At 38.4% G+C, this 25,635-nt stretch overlaps 1 protein-coding gene across 1 annotated transcript in view; it reads left to right on the forward strand.

The window, feature by feature from the left end:
- stx8 (syntaxin 8) overlaps positions 1-25,635 on the forward strand; it is a 45,983-nt gene that overhangs the window by 12,328 nt on the left and 8,020 nt on the right. The window contains exon 7 of the mRNA XM_024802840.2: positions 18,828-18,929. Within this exon, the coding sequence (XP_024658608.1) occupies positions 18,828-18,929 (102 nt within the window). The remainder of the gene's footprint in view (positions 1-18,827; positions 18,930-25,635) is intronic.

A 25,635-nucleotide genomic window follows, 5' to 3' on the forward strand; every position in this document is an offset into this window, starting at 1 on the left:
AAATTAACATTTTGAGACACTAATGGAAAAACGTCTAAAGACATTCCATCAATCATGCTTTCTTTGTCCCCCCTCAGTGGACTAAGACCCTTTCTCTTATTTATAAAAGCTTTCTTGACTGTTTTTGTGATTACACTGGCTTTTTTGTGTAGAATTTCTCGATGTTCCAGGAGTTCCGCCATAAACAGTGATTGATCTCAATGTGATAGTCATTGGTAGTCCTGTTCACTCTGTGGTGGGTTGCATGAAAAAATCCATACATTAAAAGGTTGAATGTTTCCTTATGTGCTTTTCTGACACGGTGGCTCAGTGCCAGTAGGTTACTTTCTATCACACATACTTGTTCTTTGAAGTAATCCCTAACTGCAAAGTTTTCATATCTTTTACTGTTTATTAACATTGATTTCTTTTTGACCGGCTTGTTGCTTGAATAAAGCATTTAAAAAATTTTAAGTACAGCAAAATATTGATGCTGGAAATTAACAAGATTTCCATGGCAATCAAGGGTATGAAAAACGTAGGTGTTTATAAGGAGATTTGACTCTCCAAAACAACCAAAAAAAGGAATAGAATAAAATAATTTCCCACATCCTAACGTGTAGGTTTTCACCCGTCTTTTTTTTCCCCAATGTGTTTTTTGCATTACAAGCAGCAGTCTTTGTTCACCATCTTGACTTTGATTTATCTCGATCCATCTGGAGCAAATGTGTGCTGGTGATAGATGTTTGCAAGAAAGGCCCCACATTAAAAAGCCAGTGGCAGGATTGCTCGTACTCCAGAAAGAAAAATGGTTTGTCAAAGTGGTAAAAGAGAGTCATGGTGGAGACACCCGGAAAAACATTTGTGCTTGCTTTAGCCATCTCACCTGCCACTGTTAAGAAGGTTAGCCATTGCTCAGCAAATACTGAAATCACATCAAAAGGTTTCACAGTAAAACAAAATCTTTTGTGAACATACAACTTCTGTACCACATTGTGACAATTTTATGCATTAGTTATTTTTTAAGCGATTTTTCCAGCCATCGAAAACAACAGGAAACACATTTGTATAAGCGTTTTACATATTCTTTATTATTTAACCACCAATAATGTCAAAAGTCCAACATCAATGGAAAAACAAAGTGTGAAATTGAAAGTGGTATTCTCTAGTGGCCAACTTATGACGAAGCCAGTTTTAAAGCAGTTTGTGCCTTTTTTATGCATCATGGTGACTCATTTTTAGTTTCTCTGTATCATAATGTAAGTGATATTGTAGTACATTAAGAACCACCCGAACCACAGGTCTGTGGATCAAATGATCCTGACGTTGCAGGTTTGTGGGTGCTGATGTTTCTTTTGAAAAGAAATCTAAAATAAAATCTTTTTATGGTCTGTTCAGCTCAAGTATTGCCTCTTTGGCATTGTGACTTTGTTAGTTCCTCTAATAAACTGTGTTGAAGTCAGCTGCCTGTGTTTTAGAAACTGCATACAAAATTGGACAAAATCATATTATCAGAATATTCTGTGTGTATAAGAAAGAGTAGAAAAACCTATAGTTATAGTACACCCCTGCTTCTGTCTCACTGAAAATGAATGGCTATGGAAAAATAAGAGTATCTGTATATCTGTAATGGACAGAATCTGCCAGCTGAGATATTAGCATGCGGCTAGTTATTCTTACTTCCAGCTTTGTAGTAACTTTATCATGTTAACTGCGGAGACAGATTGATTCGACTCCTGTGGGGACCTGATTTTGTTCTAGGTTTATTGTTTTGCTTTCTAGCTTTCATGTCCATGCATGTTTAAAAGTGCTTAGATGCACATTTAACAGACATGCTGTGCATGTGGACAGGCACTCAAAGAAGCCCAGTATACAGTATGATGCAGTAGTGAGTTGTGGTCTATCATACTTAGCTCATTTTCAGACCCGGATCCCTTCCAGATGTCTACCAACAGGCCTGTATGGAGACTGGGCGAGGTTCCCTTCCACTCTCTAGCTAGTCCATCAATTCTCACAATATACATAGCCACCATACTGGCACTTGTAAGCTTTTTCACAAACTATTAATTGTGCATATTACCAAAAAAGAGTAGACTAATGAGGAAAATGGGGGGGAAAAATCCAGAAGGTATGATTTCAACAACCTTTCCCACCACTGTCTTATAAGCAGATGAGACATCGTTGGAAACAAACACTCACTGGGCAAGGTGTTCTTTGATGAATTTGGCTTTATTGCCAGTAATCTATCTTTGTGTGCTTTAGAGTGTCTTATTCTACACCACCTTACTGCCATTTGTTATTATAGATTACACAAATTTTACATATAGTATTCCTGTAACCTTTAAAATAACGGCTTTTAGACTAAGCCATGACTCATGAGTCATCATGACCCATGATAGATAGAGAGAGAGATAGATAGATAGATAATATAATATACAGCAATTGCTAATTTTTGTGAGACTTATTGGAGCTTGTTTTTTTCTTTTCCCACACTCCCAGTATGACACACAACTGTCCAGACATTAATTCACTCATTCAGCTCAGAATGATGACGGATACAGCCTCAACCCATTGCTGCCTTTTTGAATCAGAAGAATTTAATTGAATTAGAAGATTGCCATGGGAGGAAGTCATGCTTTTCAAAATCTATTTGTGTACCACATAAACACCTTAAATAAGGCTTTATTCAGCTATTCTTACTTTACCTCTTGGTGTTACTGTCTACAGTATTAATATACATTTGAATTTTATTTTATAGTAAACCTTATTTATTAGTAATCTTAGTGTGAAAACGTTCTATGCAAAACAAGGAGGAGCTGTGAAGTATATATTTCAAATGAAATTTGACAGTACATTGATGTTTATATTTATTATTGGGGGGCAATCACATTACCTTTATAGCTGTTGGTGGTATTCATGGATGGGAACCTTTGCAATTTACAGCTGCCAGTTCCATTGGCTCTGACCAAAGGGTTCCCTGCCATTTAATGGTGCCTTAGACGGACTCCGACTTGGTCTGGCAGGTTCCTTTTGGCTAACGCAAGTGACAACGGGAACAAATCTCCTCCTCTGTTTATATAATTGCTAACCACTCTGGTTTGGAGGCTGCATTCAAAGGGCCGACTAGCAGAAAGCTGCCTTGCGCTTTCCTCAGCCTCAAGGAAGCATGGGTCATCCCACATAATGAGTGGAAGGACTTACTTTACTAAGTCTGCCTCAACCCACAGCCAGCACGTGGTTCCCATTTAAGCACAGGGGGAACATTGCACCTTCATCTTCTGGGCATTTTTATGTTTTAATGTGTGCGTGTGTGCGCAAGTGCACATATATACATCTGTTCTTTAGCAGCCTGCCCTCAGAGTCTGTGTGTGTGTTTGAAAGTGTGAGTGCCTTGTCTAAGTGTGTGATCATTTTGTTTGTGCCGAAGGTGTGGACCACATGTACAGCACATGTTGTCAAGTTGTGATTGGCACATAGGTCGTATTTATATCTGCATGAAGAGCTAAGAGACCACTGTCCAGTCAGAGAGCTAGACGTTAATGCAAGACCTCACATGTAAGTTGGCGCAATCACAGACGGTGCGGTAGAGAGCATGGTGGGCTAATCTTACAAATGTACTGTGCCGCTAGTAAGGTGAAGCGGTTTTATCCCTTCAGTGATTGAGTGGAGACATTTAAGAAGAGCAAGGGATTAAAAATGAAGGTTAGGAAAGAACCAGGAAGGACAGTATGACAGAAAGCAACGATGAGAATGTGCAATATTGAGATGTGAAGAGGAATTACAGTGAAGACAGCCTAATTGAGCTTACTTATTAAGAAGTTGGTTAACAAATTTTATTAAAGCTATTGCAAAGAAAGAAATGGACAAATGAAGAATCACAAGCAAATTAAAAAAAAATCTAAAGTGGAGGAAATGGTTAAAATGAAAATAAGAGGGAAAAAAATAAACAAGCAAGTAACAAGCACAATAGCTCTTCTTTAAATTGAAAATAAACAAAATATCTTTCGGAACATCAATAATAAAGTATTTTACATGAAGTAAAAAATAGTCATAACTGTGAACTATTAAGTGTTCTGAAATCTCACTGCTTGTTTGTACTAAAATATGTGCAAGGTACTGGTAGACATAACATGCCCCGTATTGTTATTACGCTGGTGGGGCATTTGGCAGAATCAAGCTTCAAGTGGGCCTTTAGATGATGCCTATCAGCTAACCTTCAAAGTGATACATCACTGTTCCATTATAAATTGCAACAAGTCTTTAATCATCTTTAAAAAAGTCTTCTGATCTGTTATCAGCTTCATCTGTTTCACTCTTGACTTAACCCCAGCCTGTAGTTTTGTCTCCAAGCTCCTATTGTGACACATCTGAGCCAAGCAGTACTTTAATGTTGCAGTGTGAATGGGCACACACTTTCCATACTAAGGAAGACCAACACACACCGATGTTTCTCCTAACTGGACAGCTTTGTGGGGGGCATGTTCAGTTAAGTTTTATTTGCATTTATTGAAAAGTGACTGCAAAATGCAGTGAAGACTATGGCGTTATTTTTGTGCCACTATCCTGAGCGCACGTAAAAAAAATTTGAGCACACGTAAAAAAAGTTTGCAGGTGCAAGTTGGAGACCAAAACAGCCAATCAGATTTTTTGCATCCAAGTCTGGATTGGCTGGTTTTGTGGCACAAATATAACGGTGTACAGAAAGAGTTGAGCGCGCACGGCCAGAAATGTTGAGAGCGCGAGCAACACGTTGAGAGCGCGAGCAACACGTTGAGAGCGCGAGCAACACGTTGAGAGTGCGAGCAACACGTTGCGAGAGGGGCTGCTGTTGTGTGTGTGTGTGTGTGTGTGTGTGTGTGTGGATAATAGCAAACACTGAAATACATTTTTTGCACGCAGCAATGACTTTTCACTCAAATTTAGCTTTTCTTTGCTCAAAATAAATTTCTCCTCAAAATGCAACACTTGCACCTGCAAACTTTTTTTACGTGCACTCAAATTATTTTTACGTGCGCTCAGAATAGTGGCACAAAAATAACGCCATAGAAGACTTTCACTGAACTGAAATGAAACAAGGCTACGTGAATTGTTTAAGTAAAGTGAATAAAGTAGTTTGGTTTTGTTTATTTATATTTTTGCTCTTTGCTCTGTGGCCATGATAGAAACACTGTAATTAGTTGTTCAGCAGTAGACTTGTGTAGCCCACACATGAATCCACTAGTGGGCAGTAGAGGCTGTGGCGGCACAGCAGCTGCAGGACTCAGTAAAACTGTGTGATTCCACCTACAAAGTGTAATTATTTAAACTTGTGTCCTTGTGTTGTGGGGGTGGAATGATCCACGTTTAGGCAAGATGAAGAAGGAGTCATAGGATCTCTCACAGGTTTTGTTAATTTGTTTCAATCATCTGAGGAGGGTTCTTCTTCTCCTTCAGTGATCAGCACCGCCTCCTTTTGACTCATCATCTGGAGGAACTCTGTAATTATGCGACAGCTGTAGGTGCAGCTGCTTAAATGCTTTCAGCATATACATGTAATACACTGTCATACTTAATAGGATCAGTATGATAATGACACATTTGTTAGTGTGTGTCATTGATTTATATGAGGGTAGAGTCCAGCTACTTGGGCTACAGTCACATATTTGCCCTAATGTGTTTGTGTCATTGTGTATACATGTGGTTTTCTCACTGTTTAATTGTCTGCGCATCTAGCTGTGTTTTTAAGTGCAGCAAAGCATGTGGTATTGTTGCATCATGTTTTTGTGCCGGTTTCTTTGTACCCTCCATCATTCCTAGCTGCCCACAATTATGTGGGAGGCTGTTGAAATGGGAAGTTATTTCAGCCGCACTGGTGGCCAAACTTTCATTCTGGTTTTCATGAGTAGAGTGCAGTTACCCTAAATCCACCACAAACTTCAGCAGTTCATCTCTCCTGTCAGCCTAGCTTGCCAAATGTCCCTAACTCTGTCAGTTTCAAATTCAAATATATGTTCCTGGCATGACTGTGTTTCAGCGCAATATTTTGGATCGCTTTTTAAAGTTCATAAATATAAATGACATAGAGGGAACAAATAGTTGTGCCATGCTGAGAAAGCTGAGTAAACATATGGAAAACAAATAATACTAAGCTCAATGAAATGGTTTCATAAAAACTTTATTGTTCTGTTTTGAGTCTCTGAAAAGTAATATATCTGTCCATCCCTTTTTTTTTTTTGGCGTAGTTTGCTTAAATATTTGTTTAAATGTTCAAACCTGCTCAGCTAAAACAAACAATTTGAAAATGTAACTTATTCAGATTATCATGTTTCTGTTCTAAGTGCTGCAAGTTATTTGCAGTCAATATGATTGAATTTGGTTGGAAGTAAAAACGCGGTTTGACCTTCTTGTCTTATTTCTATAAAAAACACCTATTAGTATTTAAAGGTTTCAGAGAGGCTTCAGAAATGCCGACTTGAACTCAAGAACCTTTTTGAAAGCTGTACAGACCAAGAGCCAAAGTAAAGTCCGGATTTGATCCCAGCATCTCTGAGAACTTTCCAGGCTGAAAAACACCTCTGTGATGTTTCATGTTCCATGCCCCACTGATCCCCAGAAGATAAATACCCACTGGCCCCAAACTCTTCTCTGCAGGAAAACATCTGTATTAGGTATGATACAACTCTGTAATGCTCAGTGGTGCCTCTGAGAAGCACTGTAAATTAATTCTGCTCCTCTTTGAGACATAAATGCTTGTTGGAAGCATGTCACATACAAGAACCTTGTGTCTTTCTCTAGCTGTGTGTCTGATTCTATGATGCTGATAGACCAAAATGTCTATACATGTGTATTTGTCTCAGTGTCTGAGCATGAGAGCATATGTGTCTTTATGCGTCAGAGTGCATTATGTGTGAAACAGGGTCTGGCTGGAAGATCAAAGTCCCTCCATAACTCCTCAGTCAGTCAGCCGGCCAGCGTATTGCCGGGAAGCTCCACTCACCACAGGGGATGATGAGTTATTTGACTCAGATTATTTCAATTAAAACACATTTGTTCCGTTATTGGGAAAGCCTCTAATCATTTAAAAATAGCAATTGAGAAAGCTCATGCTCAGTTTTATTAGAATGCATGTATAAATGGTTTAGTTCCAGCAACAGTGAAAATGTGTGTGATTTCAGTGTAATTTCATTTTAAAGGAATAATACTTCCTCCCAAGCCTACTTTTTTGTTTTTTAACATTCTGACAGCTAAAATATAAAATCTTGTAGTTTTTAAAAGTTATATGATTTTGAAAAAACTATCTTGTTACAAATAACAGGAAGCAAATGCAGGATTTGAACATAAGTGTTCACATTCTGTAAATGATGGTTAAAGGATCAGGCTGAAGGCAGAGAGCAGAAATCCAGGGGCAGTGGAGAGAATGGCGGGCAATTGGCACTGCAGCTGCAGTGGTGAAAGACCACAGCAAGCAGAGAGAGCTTTTGGTGGTTTGTGGATGGGCAAGGGAACAACAGAGACACAGTCAGGCTGGACATGATGCTGAAGTGTAAGAGAGAAAGTTTAGTAACAACAAACCCTGTGCATTATGTGTGAAACAGGGTCTGACTTGAAGACTTACACTACAATCACTTTTCGTGTAAGTCAGTTTGCATTTTCTTACCACTGCGGTCAGAGTCTAAGTAAATTGAGTGCACACAGGTGAGTTGGTGGGAGGCAGGTAATCGAGCTAGGACAGGGGATGAGCAGAGTCAAGTGAAGGGAGACCCCACCTACACACCATAGACACAGAGAGAGAGACAGATGGGGGGCACAGAGAACATAGGGAATAGGAAACATTGGATAGACTCTTTACCACAGGCATAGTGTTTTTTTGCATGTAAAATTGCTGAAAAGGAAAAATATTCAATGGGCTTTTGTCAAAGGAAATCCTGCATTAATTGTCTTTTTCTTTTACATGACCATTTCATTTTTAATGTAGTCTTCTTAATGTTAATTTGACCATAACAAGGAAGTGCACTAGATAACCTGATTTCTGTTCGAGAATCCAGGTACTTCCCTGTTCTCATGTCCTATGAAACTCATTCAATTAAACTGATGATATTTCATTCTTTGCTATTTCCTTGTTTCTTAATATGCCACCCACTCCCGGGTGTCCTTGCAAATGAAGTGTGATGGTAGTGATGAAGTGTAACCGCGACTGGTTTGGAGGTGCCGTGCCAGTGACAGGGTGGTCCCTGCTTTATACTGCTGCTACTGATGGTGCTGGCACCCTCATGCTCATCACACACACATTGTTTGGTGGCACCTGGCCATAAGAGGGGTGATGATGGTGAAAAGCCTGGTAATAATCAAACTTCTTCTCAGTGCTGTTGGTCTTTGTAGAGCGCTTTAAGAGTTTTAGACCTTTTTTCATCAATTCTAAAAAGTCAGAGCAGATGACTTGTGTAATAATTGTATGCAATACACTGGCAGCTATAATTCATATTCACTGTTCACTTTTCAGTGATGGCTGGCCATCATAACAGTTTAATTTAACAGGATAAAGAGCTGTTTGTAAAGTTTTTTTTCATTCCTTGTAATTCAACACTTTTTTGAGGCTTTCTTTGTGTTGTTTCTGTGGATAGTATCTTATTTAATTGTAATAAATGTTTATATTCTTTTGATGGCTCGTAACTATCTTGGAAAATGTGAGATCATAAAATGTTTTATAGTCACCACTTATCCAAGCTGACATCATTTTCTCTGCTGATGAAGTTTAGGTACTTTTGAGCCAGTACTATCAGTTTACTTTTTTTGTTTGTTTGTTTATATGTGCAGTGCTAATCATTTCCAGTAAAGAACCATGCTGTTTCCAAAGGCTTTATATTTTAATCATGCTGTGCTGCTGGAAAGACTTAGAAAAGGCCACTGCATTTACATAATGAAGTAGAGCTGCAGAAGGAAATGTAAAATTAACATTTAGAAATAAATAAGCTTTGGAATATAAACTGAGAAAAATGCAAAGGGAAAAAACATAAATATATAAAGACTGCATAAATATATATTTTTAAAATGAATTAATAAATGAACGGGAAAGTTGAGAAAAGCAAAAAATAGGGGAATTGATACAAAGAAATACTGAAGCAAGTTAAAATAGTTACATCTACGTATATCTCAAAAAGTAGATTCCTATATTTATTTTTAATAATAATGCATTTCATTTCTATAGTTCTCATTTTAATTATTTATTAGCACTTCATGCTCTCCGTAATGTTCTCACCTGTAATGTTCTTGCTCTATCCCCTTGTCAAAATCTGCCTACACACAGAATGACAAACATAGTTACAAACACCTGCTGGCATTTCAACACCACCTTTGTCGTAGTTTCACTGTCGCAGTTGGTGTTACTGTGAATGTGTTTTTCCTCAGTGACGCACACACATGCAAACACAGACTCACAAGATGAAAACGGTAACAGTCACATTGTTGCGGCTTGTAATGATACCAGCTCTGCTATCATGACTGTTAATGAATCCGAGATTAAGTTTGGAACATCCAAGAATAGGCAACTAGGATGGCCGAAATATTGAAATAAATATGGAAGGTATTGCCTGATCACCTTACCTTTGGTACGTAACATAGCTGGCAAGAAGTGACACTTTCTACATGAGAGACAGAAGAGTGGGGAGGTTGGAGGTGGGGTAGATGATAGTAAGGTTGTAGTATGGTACAGTGTAGAGTAAAAATCGATATGCAGTTTATAAGACCGATACTGTTATTTGGTGATTTAAAAATCCACTATATTGGCAAAATGTTTTTGTTTTGTTTTGTTTTTTTGTTCGGAAAGATAAAAAGATTTCCATAACATTTGTTATGTGTCTTTAAGATTTTGAAGTTTTTGTTTTGGGGCTGCAGTTGGTTAGAATTTAAAGTTTAAGCGTTATTTTCATGCTTCTTGTTGGATGTTGAAGCTCTTCTTGGAACCTTGTTAAGATCTGACCATACAAAATATGATTTTTTTTTCCATTTTGCAAGTGGTCTTAAACTTTTGATTGGGACTGTATAATGCCTTCATATTGTATTTCGAATTGTCTAGTGGATTCCATGGCACAGAGCATTAACATACTTGAACACTGTGAGCACAGTGTTCAAGTATGGTGTTTCTAATAAACTGCTTGGTGAGTGTATATACAAGTATAATTTGAGGCTGAAAGAACTGTGGTAACGTTGCCAGTTTAACTTACTTAACATGGTTGAGACAGCAGCATAACAGATGTTTCTTTGGTGCTTTTTTTCCATATATGAGTCCAGGGCTGTTGGTTTATGCTTAAGAAACATGTCCTATGAAATTTACTGTATCCACATGCATATGCTTGTGCGGAATGGCTAATAGATTATCTGGGGAAAACCCAATGTTTGGTGGGAAAAAAATGTAAAACCTTCACCTTTGTATTTAGTGTCTAACAAATATAAACCCAATGGTTAGTATCAGCTAAAACTGAACTAATGGGCAGGTTTTTGAATTTATGTGCTGTTCTTTGAAGTCTTTGTTTTTTTCTTCCTAATTTTGAGTAAGTCATTCATCAGCTGGTTGTTCTTTTTGGTGTCCGTCATGTGCGGTGATTGATCTTTTGGTAAACGTAACAGGGTTAGAGAGGTGAAACTGTCTGTGGACACACAGCCGGTTTCGGTTTCAGGTTGGCACACAAATGTTTAGGATTAAAGCACGAAATGTGAAAGCATGTATTTAATAGTATTACATGTTGTTGATCAGTGCTTTTCCAGCATATTGGTATATTTGCATCACTTTATGCCAGTTTATGTAATTTATCAGTTCAATACAAACATCCAGACTGCATAAAATAAAACGTATAAGATGAACATTTCAGGTTCATCATTTGTACAGCCACCTGTTTAATACTGTCTAGCTCTCCTTCGAGCCTGGGCTTGGTCTGGAGGAATGTTCAGATGGGTGGTATTAGGTAAAGTATCATTCTGATGAATGCCAGGACCCGTGTTTTGCTAGTTTGAAGTTTGCAGAATAATAAGATGATATTTGACTTATCACTTGAGCCCTGTCAATATTTTATGCTCCCTTGTTGAAAGACTTGCAGTCAGAAATTCAAGGAACTGCAAATCACTGATGTAACAGCGTGAATATTGTTTGAAATGAATACGCAGTAGTGGAGGGCCTCTTTCAGCGATCGTTAGGCTACGTCTTCTCCTGGTAGCATAGTAAAGTTAAATTTATTCCAAAGCTGACAACAAAAGTGCCAATGCAAAGTTTTCATTGAAAGCAAAGGTTGTCCCACAATATGTATAAACATTTCTATAATTCGATCACTGGCAAGTGTGTACATGGCATGAGTTGCAAAAGCAAGACATCCATCATCACTGTGGCAGCCAATAACCTGGTGGGAGAAAATGTAATGATGCAATAAAAGGGTATCTTACCCCCCACCTCAATGTGTTGAGTGGAGGCGTCTGTCAGTGCTTTTGAAACAACTCACTGATTTGTTGGAGCCAGAAACAATGATGCCCAGAAGTGAGACTAATCTGTTCTCATGTGGATCAGTACTTCAGAAGGCCAGATGTTGGGAGTGTAAATTGTGCGTATGTTGATACTATTACAAACCCCATCAGCACACATGCATATTTGGTCAGAAATACACAAAAATTGGTCAATTCTGGGAAGACACTAAATTAGCTTTACTTAAAAAATACGCTTCATGCCATTACCCATGTAAAACTTAAATAATTGTATAGCTTGGAGTCCATGTGTACATCTGTCTGATGGTCTTCCTTATTCAATTTCTTGTCTACATGTACATGTAGACACTTGTCTACATGTACAAGACATTTCTTGTAGTATACATTGTTTTCTACAGCGTTACATCTTTAACTCATTTTCCATCTGGTTTGCCTAAGTGGGAAGATTTGTGTATCATATTTCCACTGTAGTTAAAAAAATGCTATTTAAGATTCTCTGATGTCTAATGAATCTTTTTATGTTTGGTTAGCCCCATGATTAAAAAAAAAAAAGACTTTTGCAGAACTGTTGATGTTGGCAAATGAAGTTATAAATTATTGATCACCATTGTGAATATTTAAACAGTGATAGGAATCCCCGGAATAGAGAGGCTCACCTTTTGTAGCCTGATTGTGCATATCCAATTTTGTCTTCATTGTTTTTGTCTTTAGTTTCAGCATTAAATTGATTGTTGAGTTTTGTGCTTATGTTAAAAACAGGTAAACGCTACATTCCTCACTCATCATAGACCCTCAGGGTTTGTGTACAAAAAGCAGTCAAGGGCCAAAAAGAAAGAAGTTGAAAGAAACTTTTCCAAGACTGTGCAACTTCTTGTAAATACCATAATTGCTATGAGTAGTATCATCATGCTGAGTGCCTTTACGTGTGCCAAGTGAAGTTCCAGTTACACCCAGAGATGTGTGTGTATGTGTGTGTGTTTTAGCAGTACCCTCAAACACAGTCAGTCACACCAGGGCCAATTGGTAACAGTTGTAGCCAGGCCTCCCTGCACTGCAACAAGAGATACCACAGGAGGGGTGACTTAAAAAACCCTTTCTCTTCTCTTTCCCCTTTCTCTGTATCCTCAGGAGAAATCATCTCCTGAATAAGCACAACAAAATTAGACCCACTGACTTAGATTGTGTTTAAATTGGTCACAGGAAACAAGCATTTTCTCTGTGTGCTATGCCCTCTCCTGGAATGAGTCCTAAAATAATACAAAGTTAATACAGCGCATCCTGGAGCCACCATGGGGTGTAACTGTTTATCCAAGTGCCTCCACTGCACACACACAAAAAACCAAAGCTTTGAGCTTGAGTCAGCGTTACAGATCCTTGGGGCAGATATAGATCTGTGATGTGGAAGTGAAATTGTTCAGATTTTGATTAATACCCGCACTTCATCATCTTTGCTGTCTGATTTGTTTTAAAATGAATACATGCATACACTAACAATGACTCTGCATTGTTCTAGATCTAGGTTCTCTCCTACTGTCTATACAGAAACATACACATAGTTATATGTCTATTAAAATCAATCTTTAAAACTGTGGGATGTCCATGCTTTCGCGTAATATTTTTCTTGTTCTCTTTGTTGCTATTGTGCCTTTATTGGTCTGGATAAAGAACTGTAACACAACTTTCCAGTTCCTTATTAACATTGGATCTGGATTGTTGCTTCTTAAGTTGAATCAGACAGTCCACTAATTGCTCAGCGAGATTGGTTCTTAACACACTGAGTTTTAATTAAATAACTGGGCTAATGGAAGAGGGCGTTCTCCTGCAAGGGAATACAGCTCATATGAGAATCTGTGCAGATCAGGGAGTTTTGGCAAACCCCCTTGTGTTATTATTAAGATCATGGCTTTATAGTGGTATAAATGTCTGTTAACGATCATTTCCACTGCAATATAATGCTTTAAATTTCAAAACTCAATCTTTAACATCCTTCCAAAGATATTAGAGGATTCATGGATGGCTGCTCATCTAATCTCAAGGAGGCTTCTCCTGGAAACTCAGCCAGAAGAGGCATTGTATGGTTGTGTTTGAAAAAAATACTCTACAGACGTGTTAGTAGTTTTCTCTGTAGTAAAAATAGTAAAACTAAATATATAAATAACATTCGATTGCTAGTTGAGACAGCAGCTAGAGGGTTTGGGCTACATAAGATACCTCTGACTGGATGATGATGATGATGATGATGATGAGCTACCAGTCCTGGTAACTGGTAATTTGCATCCATCTGTCCATCGTGCCAGATGATCCTGACAGAAAAGATGGAGGAAACAGACCTGAAACTGACCCCAAATGGCAATGTGGCCATAAGATGATTTTGGTTTTTTCGTTTGTTTGTTGTTGTTTTTATTTTAAAGATTCAAGCTCTAGAAGGCACTTGAAGTGGTGTTGAGATAACTCAGGAAAAAGCAGAATAAAGTGACATCATGTGAAAGCAACATCTGTCTCCTATTGGTGTATGTGTGTGTGTTTCAGGGGTCCCATTCTGCTTTTAAATAGGGCCAGGTTTATGCCCATTGTTTTTGTGTTTTTCTTTTTTATGTAAGTGTGAAAAACGTGATGTGTGTCAGCGATAAACTTCTGTCTTTTTTTTTTCCCTCACAATTTGCACCACTGTTCTCTGTAATTCTGAAGCCTTGCTAGTTTTCTCACCCATTGAACACAGCAGAGAGAGAGAGAGAGAGAGAGAGCAGTGCAATAGGTTACTGCAAACAGCTATTTTGCTGTGTTTGGGGGGGGAATCTGCTAAAGAGTCATGACAAGTGGTAAAATCTAGCAACAAAGCTGCTTACTTAGTAACGCTGAGCTGAAGTATTTTGATCACTGTCATGAGCAAGAAGGATGTCAGGACAGGCTGAAATAGTACACATTTCACCTTAACACACAAAACAAGGAAACAACAACAACAAAAAATATCCCAGAATGGGAAAACCTATCCTAACCAGTATACGAACACTTAGATTTTGTGGTACAGAGCTCTGTATTATAGCAGGTGTAACCAAAAATTTCTGGGACTTGGTCCATAAAGTTAAAAACCTCATCTGATTTAAAGTTATTTTGACTGTTTTCTAAAGGAAAATTGTTCCAAGGAAACGCACATGGATTGCCTGGTTCTGTATGAGCTGTAAAACTACTTAAAACTTCTTGTTATGAAAGTAACTGTTCACTAGTTTTTGTTTATGTTTGCTTTGGAAATATTACAAATCGTGAGCTGTTCCTTTGCCTTTCTGTACTTTTCTCTTTGCACCATTTAGTACCAGTTAACCCAGGTTTTAACCTCCTAGGACCTGGCGTCCACATATGTGGACATCACATTTTGGGTTGTCTAGACCAAAATACTAAATATTGCTCTGCAAGGGCCTGATATCCACTTACGAGGACGTTATACTGCCACTGTTCTATCGAAATTTAAAATGAATGTCCTCATATGTGCATCCGATTTTTCTCAGAAACAAAAATCAGGTAAAAAAAACAAAACAAAAACGTAATTCTTTGTTTTTACATTCATCAGGTCCCAATCAGCCCAAATAGCAAAGAGAAATTAAAAATGCATGCCATGAGAGAGTTAATGTCTTTGGAGGTTAATTTGTACAAAGAACTTTCTGGATCTGTGCAGGTTCTTTTTGATGTTTTCTAGGAAAGCCTTATATGGACTTTTGTTTTTAATGAAATTAACCAGTGATTTATACCTTGTTGTAAAAGCTCTGTTTTTACATTCATTGTTAAAGTCTTTATTGTAGACTTTGAGAGTGATACAGCGGCTCCTTAAGAGTGTTCTTGAAAGTTATAAGGTTGTTTTTCTTAACAATGGAAATAATCCTGTCATCATCCACTTTAGACTTCAGTGGTCTTTCAGGCCTTTTGGTGTTGCTGAGCTGGTCAATGCATTCGTTCTTTTGAAGAATGTCCCATGTTGGCTAACCTAAAGCTCTTGCCATCTCTCTGATACTTTCATTTTTGGTTTTCAACCTAAAGATGACCTCTTGCTTGCATAGACATCTCTTTTGACCTCATATTGAAAGCTTCAGTGAACAGTAACTGGATACAAGTATATATCTTTCATCTGCTTATTTGCTCATGAAGTGACAAGAGAGCAGGCTTAACCTTACTGCAACTCAGTCACTGTTTTTCATTGCTTTTGAGCCTCTGAAAATGAGAAACTATGTATAAACATGTCTGTAATTAATTTCTAAACAGTTAATTCAGTACTTTGGTTAGAGACACTGAATTAAATCTGAATGTCTCTAGTTCAATCTTTTCTTGGTTGTTTCATTTAAAAACCATTGTAGTGGATTATAGAGGCCCCGCTGTATATATTTCTATACGAGGAAACTAAAGTATGTTCTTAATGTACTGCAGTGTCTTTAAAGATTACTTTAAAAATAAGACAAAAAAAACAAACAAATCAGAAATCCCATTCTAATTCAGCTACAAATATTTAAAAACAAAGTATGTGTTCAATAAGAGCGCTTGTCTTTTGCATAATTGAGGTGAAATAAGCGTATAGCAGTGCATCCTAAAAAATGACAAACAGGAGAAATTTGTGTACACACATGCCATGCTTTTCCACGCTGTGGTTTTAGAGGTTTATTCAGTGTGATAGCACATTAAATAAATAAACTCTGTCTGAAACAGGGGCTTCTTTGTGGTATAGCTAATCTAAACCAGCACCTGTCACACAGATAAGTTACAATGGGAAACTGAGAATTATGGTGTTAGAAACTTGATTTGATAATAGAGTGAACTGAAGGACTACACATGTAAAAAGGCAGTATATTGTAGTGCAGCCATTCTTAGTGCAAACGTTAATTGAGCGTTTCATTGCAACTATAGTTAAAAATCATGTCCTAGAATGGATGGAAATTCATCAATGAAATGGGATGTTATTGCTGGGCCAGAACTGAATTAAGAAACTTGGCACCAGCGACTGAAAACATCCATGACTAGTTGGAGTGGCATGCAGCACGAATGGTTCAGTGTCTACACCCCTTCTCTGCCTGTAAAGGAAATATTTCTTCCTTCTAAATTGTTGCCTGATGCTTAGATGGTGATGTGGAAGTCTCGAGGGACACTGTACATACGGCAATCTCACGTCTCCCATCTGCTTGTCCTTGCCCCTTAACATTCTGGCCCTTCAAACTTACTTGCTTTTCTTTCCTTCCTCTAATTATTTTTGCAACTTAATTATTTGGTATCAGCCAAAAGGCAAACTGTCTTGTCAAATGGCGATGACTCTAGCTGGGGGAAACAAGGCAGTTTCATTTGAGTTGAAGACATTTGTGCTCACAAAGATAAATGCTGCAGACAGCCCCGAGCCCTCATTGGTGGGAATTCGGTCATGTTGCCCAGTTTTTGAAGATCATATCAACTGAGTACTACTTTGCCATACCGTAGCAATACATTGTTGTTCCCCTTCTGAAGAACACTGCCTGTAAACTTGGCACTAGTTTGTAGATGAGTTTAGCTTCCCATTCCTGTTTAGTTTGTAGTTGTCTGAGTGAATAAGTATACAATGCCATCTTTCAACATTATTACTTTTTAATTTGGAAATTTTTCAGCAGCTGTCTGTTCCCATTTCACATATACACAAAAGAAGAAAGAGAAATACAACAAACCATCAGAAAGAAACTACATCATCGCATGAACATTATAGATTGCTTTATCTCTAAAGTTTGTTCCTTTGACATCAATATTTCATCCTGTCACTGACACATTAACATTATCCATTTCTTAAATTTCACTCTACATTGTTCCTCATAGTCTTGTCATGTGAGTCAGTTGCTCCTTAACATATATTTCACTCGCCGTTTTTAGCCATTCATGTTGTTTTCGTGGTTCCGGTTTGTACCATCTCTGTGTGATGGCTTTTTAGCTGTCTGTTTTTGTTGCTGCACCAGATCTCTGGAGATGACATGTCAACACGGTGGCTTGCTCTAACAAATCACACAGGCTTCCATCTGGACGACCTTCAAGTCAGGAACTCCTACTGAAAGACCTTAGCCACAGCGCCAAACACACACACACAAAAGGAACACACTCTCTTTCTTTGGATCCTAAGGCATAGTCCCAGAAGCCTCAGCTTACGTCTTCAAAACTCATGAGAAATAAGGATCTGATTAAATCCAGGAAGGAGTGAAACCGTTTGAAAGGGCAAGGAGTGCTTTCATATGACCTACTTCCTCTGCCACAACTTATGTCTGTTGGCAGGTTCTGTCTTTTTGTTTGCCGGTCAGGTGTCATGTAATGCAGAACTTGTCTTTCCATCATTGAGAGTCATTTTTATATAGATGGTTACCTTGGGGGGGCAATTCCAACTCCCCAAAAAGTTGGGATGCTGTGTAGCTTGTAAATAAAAATAGAAATGCCGTGATTTGCAAATCTCATTCACTCATATTTTATTCACAATAGAAGATAGAAAACACATGAGGTGTTTAAACCAAAACAAATGTTCACTTTTAAGTTAAAAACAATAGCTCATCTTAAATTTGACGCCAGCAACACATCATAAAAACGTTGGGACAGGACCATGTTTACCACTGCGTAGCATCTCCAGTTTTAGTTGAGAACTGTTGCACATTTGGAGAAAGTGATGTTGTCCCATTCTTGTCTGATATATAAGATTTTAATTGTAGTTCTGTGCAATTAAACAGTTCTGTGTCGTCCATACTTTTTATTTTATTATGAGCGTACTGTTTTCAGTTGATGGAAGCTCTGGATTGGAGGCAGGCCAATTCAGTAACTGGACTTTTCTACTATGAAGCTACGCCATCAGAGATGCAGGCTTTTTAAATGAGCACTCATAACAGGCTGAACGGTTCCTCTCTTCTTTAGTCCAGAGGATGCAGTGTCCATGTTTTCAAATTTCAGTTCTTCTGACTGGTCGATTTTAAGTGACCTTTGGTCCACAGAAGAAGACAATGTTCACATGTGGCTTCTTCTTTGCATGTTAGAGCTTTAACCTTAAATCAGCGGTCCCCAACCCCCGCTCTTTTGGTCGCGAAAGATGAAGCGTTATGCAGATATTGTTCCATAATTTGTTGATGCAGTTCTTTGCAGATTAGTGAACCTCTGGCTCTCTTTACTTCTTAGACAATCTCGCTCTGTAAGATGCTTTTTTTTTTTACCCAATTGTAAAGAAAAGCAGATACAGTTTTTGCAAAACCTGTATTTGTTTTTCTTCTTCTTTGTGCTTTTTATATATTTTTCTCTACAATATATTATGTTGTCTGTGTGTCAGTGACTTGATTAATGCAAAATAAAATCTAAATCTACTAGTGCACATGATCTGACCTGAGCAATTAGCTTGACTGACTTTTTTCCCCTTTTTTTTGTCTTTTTTTGTCTCTTAGAAATTATTGACGACCTTGCACATCTTGTGGACACGACAGATAACAGAATTCGTAATGAAACACGAAGGGTGAAGCTGGTGGAGACGAAGTCGGCCTCTTGCGGTGAGCATTCCTGTTTCTTTCACATGCAAAGCACTTTGTCATGTCTTTGTCTTTTATGCCATGGAGCACAGAAGACCACATAGATCTGTTCATTTAATTAAATATTATAAAACAATCTTTAATAGCATAAATACTTGCCATAAAATATCTGTTGCAGGTTTTTCCCATGCATTTAGCTGTTATAAAGAAAGATAATTGCTTCTGTGGCAGCTATGCACAAAAAGTGCATTTTGCAAGCTAAGCTTCTTGTGATCTTTTGGCATTACAAAGCTATCTTCACCATTAAGCCATTTCAGCAGCGTTGGTGTTACTGCTGCTTTTTCCTTATTTTCCAGAATAGTGTTTAATGGAGCTGAAAAACAATGATGCTGATGGCAATAAGCCCTCTCAGTACAGAGCATGTTGTGAATGAATGGTGGGTGGACTGGTTTTGTCTGTCACGCCTGCTAACAGTGTCCTGGCTTTAAGGGTCTCTCATGCAAGTCCTTTGAGGAATCATCAAATATCCACTGAGGGTTGGCCGTGTCATCAGCCACTGTTGTCTCAACTTCACATTTACAGAGTTGACCTCTTTCCTTAGAAGTTTTGTGAATGTATGACCCTTCTTTAGTATTATCACTGATCTGCTTTGGTTTGTGTAACTTTTGTTTTATTGTGTACAAAAAGACTGCTTCACTCTTTTCAGAGGGTCCCGCTTTTCAGAGGGAAACAGCTGCCACGAGATGTGTGTTAACTGGCTCTAAAGCCAACCTATGGAATGTGGCAGTGAGTGTGAGTGAGGCTGGCTCAGTAGGCCCTGTGAAATGCCAGACCGCATTGCTATGGCAAAGACTGCATTGTTGTGCACGGAGACCTCACAGCCAGGAACAGAGCAGGCAATAGGAAGGTCAGCCCCCCAAATGCTTCATTCTGTTGGTCTTGTCCCCATGGTGCCTGAGCGTGAGTTTGTTTGAAGATCCCAGAGCTTAGATTGTGTTAGAATCAGGACTCTTTTTCTCTTTTTGTTGAACGTTTTTTTGCGAAGTCCCTCGATCTTCACAGGCAGAAGAGTATTCCTGGGCTGTTTGTGCATTTGTTTGTGTGTCCATTCATGTTTATGATCACCTGCAAGTTTGTATGGAGCAAATACATATACATTTGCTTCCTAGTACTAGATTTGAGCCCCTTTTGCATTTAAAGCTTCCTTAATTTTTTAGGTGTAGATTCAACAAGGTGCTGGGAAGATTTTTCTCAGATTTTGGTCCATATTTACATGATACTATTACAAAGTTCCTGCAGATTTGTCAGGAGCACATTCATGACTTGAATATCCCATTTCATCACATCACAAAGGATCTCTACTGGATTTAGATATGGTGACTGTGGAGGCCCTCCTAGTGCAGTGAGCTAAGTGGCAAATCCAGTTGCTTTCATGCTGTTTATGCCAAATTCTGACAATACCATCTGAACATTGCAGCAGAAACAAGACTCATCACACCAGACAATATTTTTCCAATATAGTGTTGTCTAATTTTGGGATCCAGTACAAATTATTGCCTCAGTTTCTTGCAATTAGTTTCAGGACTGGCACTGGTGTGCTCTTCTGCTGCTGTTGGCCATCTGCTTCAAGGTTTAATGCATTTTGCAATCAGAGTCTCTTTTTTGCATACTTTTAGAGTGATGATTTGAGCTACTGTTGTTTTCCTATCTGCTTGAAGCAGTCTAGCCAATATTTTCTGACCTCTGGCATCAACAAGGCCTTTTCAACCAGAGAACTGTCACTCACTGGATAGGATTTGTTTTTCAGACCCTTCTCTGTAAACCCTAGTCATCCATGAAAATCTCAGTAGATCATGAGTTTCTGAAATATTCAGACCAGCCCATCTGGCACCAATAACCATGCCACATTAAATCATCTTTGTTCCCCATTCTGATGCTCAGTTTAATTTTCAGCAGGTCGTCATGACCATGTTTACATGCCTAAATGCATTGATTTAATACCATTGGATTGGCTGAATATTTACATTAATGAGCAGTTGATCAGATGAAACAGGTGAACCTAGTAAAGGTGAGTGCATGTTTGTATTTTTAACAGTATTTAAAGGTATTTCTTATGTCTACCTGTGTGCGTGTGTGTGTGTGTGTGTGTGTGTGTGTATACACATTTGTGTGTTTCTGATTTGTTTTGACAAATGGAAAATTCCCCTGTGGTCTTTTTCACTCTCACCTCTGTTCAATCTTTCTTTTTCTTTTTTTTTCAATCCTTTCTGTCATCCCCACGTTTGTCTTTTCATGTTTGACACTCGTCTTTGTGTCAAGCACAGAAAGAACTGAAAGTACTACATGCCACAAATTGTTTGGAGGGCTTTCCTTCTTTCTTCATGGCAGTGTGTTTGTAATTCCTCAGCTTTAAGGCTTTATTTATTTTTAAGACCACCTTTCATCCAAAACCGGTGTTTGGTGTTATGTCTTAGCTGAGTCCTTGTAAAGTTAGGAACGTCTGGCTGGAACAGCCAAACGCATACTTAACCTCCTAGGACCTGGCGTCCACATATGTGGACATCACATTTTGGGTTGCCTACACCAAAATACTTAATTTTTCTCTACAAGGGCCTGATATCCACTTACGAGGGCATTATGCTGCCACTGTTCTATTGAAGTTTAAAACAAATGTCCTCAAATGTGGATCTCATTTTTCTCAGAAACAAAAATTAGGTAAAGAAAAAAAATCTGCTAATTCTTTGTTTTTAAATTCATCAGGTCCCAATCAGCCCAAACAGGAAAGAAAAAATAAAAAGGAGGTTAACGTAGCATAATGGAAATTAGGGTAGTTTTGAAGATAGGGGCATAGCAAATTTTTGTGCATACATGCAAACATACAAAACAAAACAAAAAACACTATACCAAAAAATTTAGCTGAACGTTTGAAAAGGGCCCAGATATTGCTAAACCATGGTTGCTGGAACACACTGTGCATAACTAGTGCCCTGTAGTGTTGAGAAATATCCATTTTGCTGAAACATATTAGATTCCTGCACAGAGCAGGCTTCAATCCACCCAAGATTCAGATTATTTTGACTGCATTTATAAATCTTCTTCATTCAAAATTTCAGTTTGGTGCACCTCAGATGTTAAGTTTCTATTTCATCATCAGTACCTTGAGGCTGGTGTCTTGATTCTAATAACATGAAAAAACAACCCCAAACAGGAAGCAAGAGTTTTCAAGAGTCCTTCAATAAACATTTGAGAAGTTTGCATTATTCTAGCAAAAAAAGGGGGAGTTGCAGTTTGTTTTTTGGGCTTTTTATTTTTTATATTTTTTTTACGGAATACACCTCATAGGTTTTCCTGAATATGTGTGGCAGATTAGTCTAAATGACGCCAGAAATGCCATTACTGAAAATGTAAGTTAGAGCACATCAAATCAGATAACATCAACTTGAATAACCCTCCCAACAGAGCTTATCTTAAATTTGTAGAGGACCTTTGCGGGAACCCCCTGAATCCCACAGGTGGTTTGCATCAGACGTTGGTTTATGACGGACAGAATTTGACTCTCTTTTGAGAAGAGCGTGTTTGCTTAACATTGTCTATAATTGCAAGTTAGGAGTTACCAAGAAAAACACAAAGTGTGGGAGAGAAATATAACATTAAAACTGTTTTTTGATATTTTATGGCAGGTTTTGTTCCTCTTAACGCCCCAACATGATATACTGTTGGCAGACAGAGATCCCAGTTAAATATGTGTTATATAGCTGATGAAAGGCTTGCTTTAAATTACTGTATACATCCTGTTAATGATGTTTCCACATCAGAGGTTTTTCTCAGTAAGTGGCAAGTTCAAGTAAATTTGCCTCAAGATATCTGTAAATATTTGAAACCATTTTCATATTTCATATTTGACAGGGGTGTAGGGAGCACAGTTTCCTCCTTGGTCATGTGTTCAGACCACAAGATTACACTGCAGTGCATGCAGCTTCATCTGCCAGCTAAGCAGTGCACCAATTAATCTCAGATATATCACATAAATGTATATTTTAGATACACCCTTAAAAATAAATTGCATTTTTAAATGTTGTAAAACATATAAACACTATCAAAAATGAATGCTAGCATGCATTTAAAACAGACGTTTGTGGCACTCTTAATGAGCATTGTATTGTATACTCTGATTTATGAGGTCCCCTGATTTTCCACTTGCGTCACCAAACAGTTAACATTTTCACATAACTGCCTCAAAATTTGGTGCACTTTAATTTCCATTAATTCTTCCTCAAGTATGAATCTTAAGTCTGGCAGTTCTATAAGCTCTCCTGGAACCATGATACGGTTCTATAAACTTTATAGAAATATTACTGTCCTTAAAATAAATGTAAGAAGTTTGGCAATTATCATGGTTTTAAAGATATATATTTTCCCATGTTCAAAGCAGTCACCTCAAGTTGCTTAAAGTCTTTACAGAGTAATACAAATCTGGAAAATATATATAATGTATAACTTCTGTAGGGTTTCCAATTTTCTCCTTAAAGAAGTGCACACGACATATAATTTACAGATGGATAAAGATTTCCGTATGCTGTAGTAGATGAAAATGCAGCCACATTTTAGTTGGACACCATATGTTTTAATATATATGTCAGCAAAATTTTCAACATATTTCTAAAGCTACAATCAATTAAAAATACGTGTCTTTAGTTGTGTTTTTAAAAAATAGGTTCATGTTTATCTTGTTAGCATAAAATGAATCTTTTCTCCTTTGTTTTGTCTTTTTTGTGTACAAAGGGGCGACCGTGGCTCAGGGGGTTGGGAATCGCATCTGTAACCGGAAGGTTGCCGGTTCGATCCCTGGGCTCTCTGTCCTGGTCGTTGTGTCCTTGGGCAAGACACTTTACCCTACTTGCCTACTGGTGTTGGCCAGAGGGGCCGATGGCGCGATATGGCAGCCTCACTTCTGTCAGTCTGCCCCAGGGCAACTGTGGCTACAACCGTAGCTGCCTCCACCAGTGTATGAATGTGAGAGTGAATGAATAGTGGTATTGTAAAGCGCTTTGGGTGCCTTGAAAAGCGCTATATAAATCCAATCCATTATTATCATTATTATTAAAGGCAGGGGAATGACCAGACCAGTTTATGGGCCATCTCTTTCACTCTTTTCTCTCACCAATTATTGGTATTCTCTGCAAGTTGTCTTACTGATGTCTGGAAATTGCTAAGATGGGTTGAACCCAGACCAAGCCCTCCGAAACTTCTGGGTGGTCAGTCTATCAGCAGACACCAACTATCTCCCTCAGCATCAATGTGACAGCAGAGCCCTAATCTATTTGGGAAGTTAACGCCATTATTGTCATTAGCCTCTAGAGGCCCTCTGAGGGTCAGAGTAGGTTATTTAGTTACTGAGGCAGACAGCCATGGTCCAAGGGGAAGGGTGAGGGGCATTGTGGATGCCTAATGTGGCTTCATGACTGGCGGCTACGTGACGATAGAAAGTTAGAAAGAACAAGCGAGAGTCTTGCTTCACAGTAACATGTGTGTGTTGCACGGCTTATTACTGTTGTTGCTATGTGGTGTCAAATGGAGTTGCTGACAGATGTTGGACTAGACTGAATGAAATTCTGATGTCTGAATCTAATATAGACCAGGCCTATCATTTACACCTAAACAAAGATGATTGCTGCGAATTTATGTGTGTATTTGCTTAAAGCTTGAAGCTTTTAAAGAGTCATCACAAGTATTTGAGCATGTGTGTCTGGTTTGACTATTTTATTATGCTCACATGTGTAAGTTATCAAGAGGAGAGGGCCTGACTAAACCAGTGATGGCTCTTAGCATGAATATCCTGTGAATCTATGTAGGAACACATTCCTTTTGTATACAATAAAAAAAAAAAACCTGCTATGCTCAAAGAATTCCCCATATGTAAATAAGGTGACAACTGCCTATAAGTATAAGTAGTAAAACAAAGGAGAAGGTTGACAAGAACGATGCAATAAGATAATGGGGTATAAAGACATCTGGACATGGTACAGGCATGTCTCATATATCCCGGCAAAGAAACCAGCATCAGCCTTGCATTTCATCAAACCACCACTACCACCGCAAGCAATTTGTTCAGCATGGCTTATATCTCACTCTGTCTCTCTCCCCGTGGGAAAGACAACCAATTAAGCCACAGAGGGGAATGCAGAAAGCAAGAGCCAAAGAATGAGAGAAATGCAAACCGAAAGTGAAAGGGCTGGGGATAATACCGGCCGCATGCTAAATAACAATGGACAACTTAAGTCAGTGGGGCCACGTATTGACAGCCCTCAGACCAGCTAGATGTGCAGTTTTTTTTAAATCTTCATTCCTGTGTCACTGTAGAAGAAGTGGGAATGGTGTGGGAATCTGACTTTGGCAAAAACCTTTCCAAATTTTAAATGTGTGCCATGGTTTGTGGTCTGATATATACATATACAGAATGAAAGACCAGCATATCCTAAAGGCAATCAAATCCTCATAATGTACTCTAAACCACACACCATCACTTCTCTCTTACTCTCGCTAACACTCCAGTTGAATTCCATTCAGGTTTATTTATATAGCACCAAATCACAACAACAGCCACCTGGAGATACTTTATACTGTAAGGCCTTACAGTTACCACCGGGAACTCTGTGGACTGCCTTCTCTCATTCCTGATTATCAAAATGAATTGTTAAATTTAAACAGTAACCAGGGCAAGCAGTTA

Source organism: Maylandia zebra, linkage group LG6 (assembly GCF_041146795.1).
Source record: "Maylandia zebra isolate NMK-2024a linkage group LG6, Mzebra_GT3a, whole genome shotgun sequence".
Taxonomy (NCBI): Eukaryota; Metazoa; Chordata; class Actinopteri; order Cichliformes; family Cichlidae; genus Maylandia; species Maylandia zebra.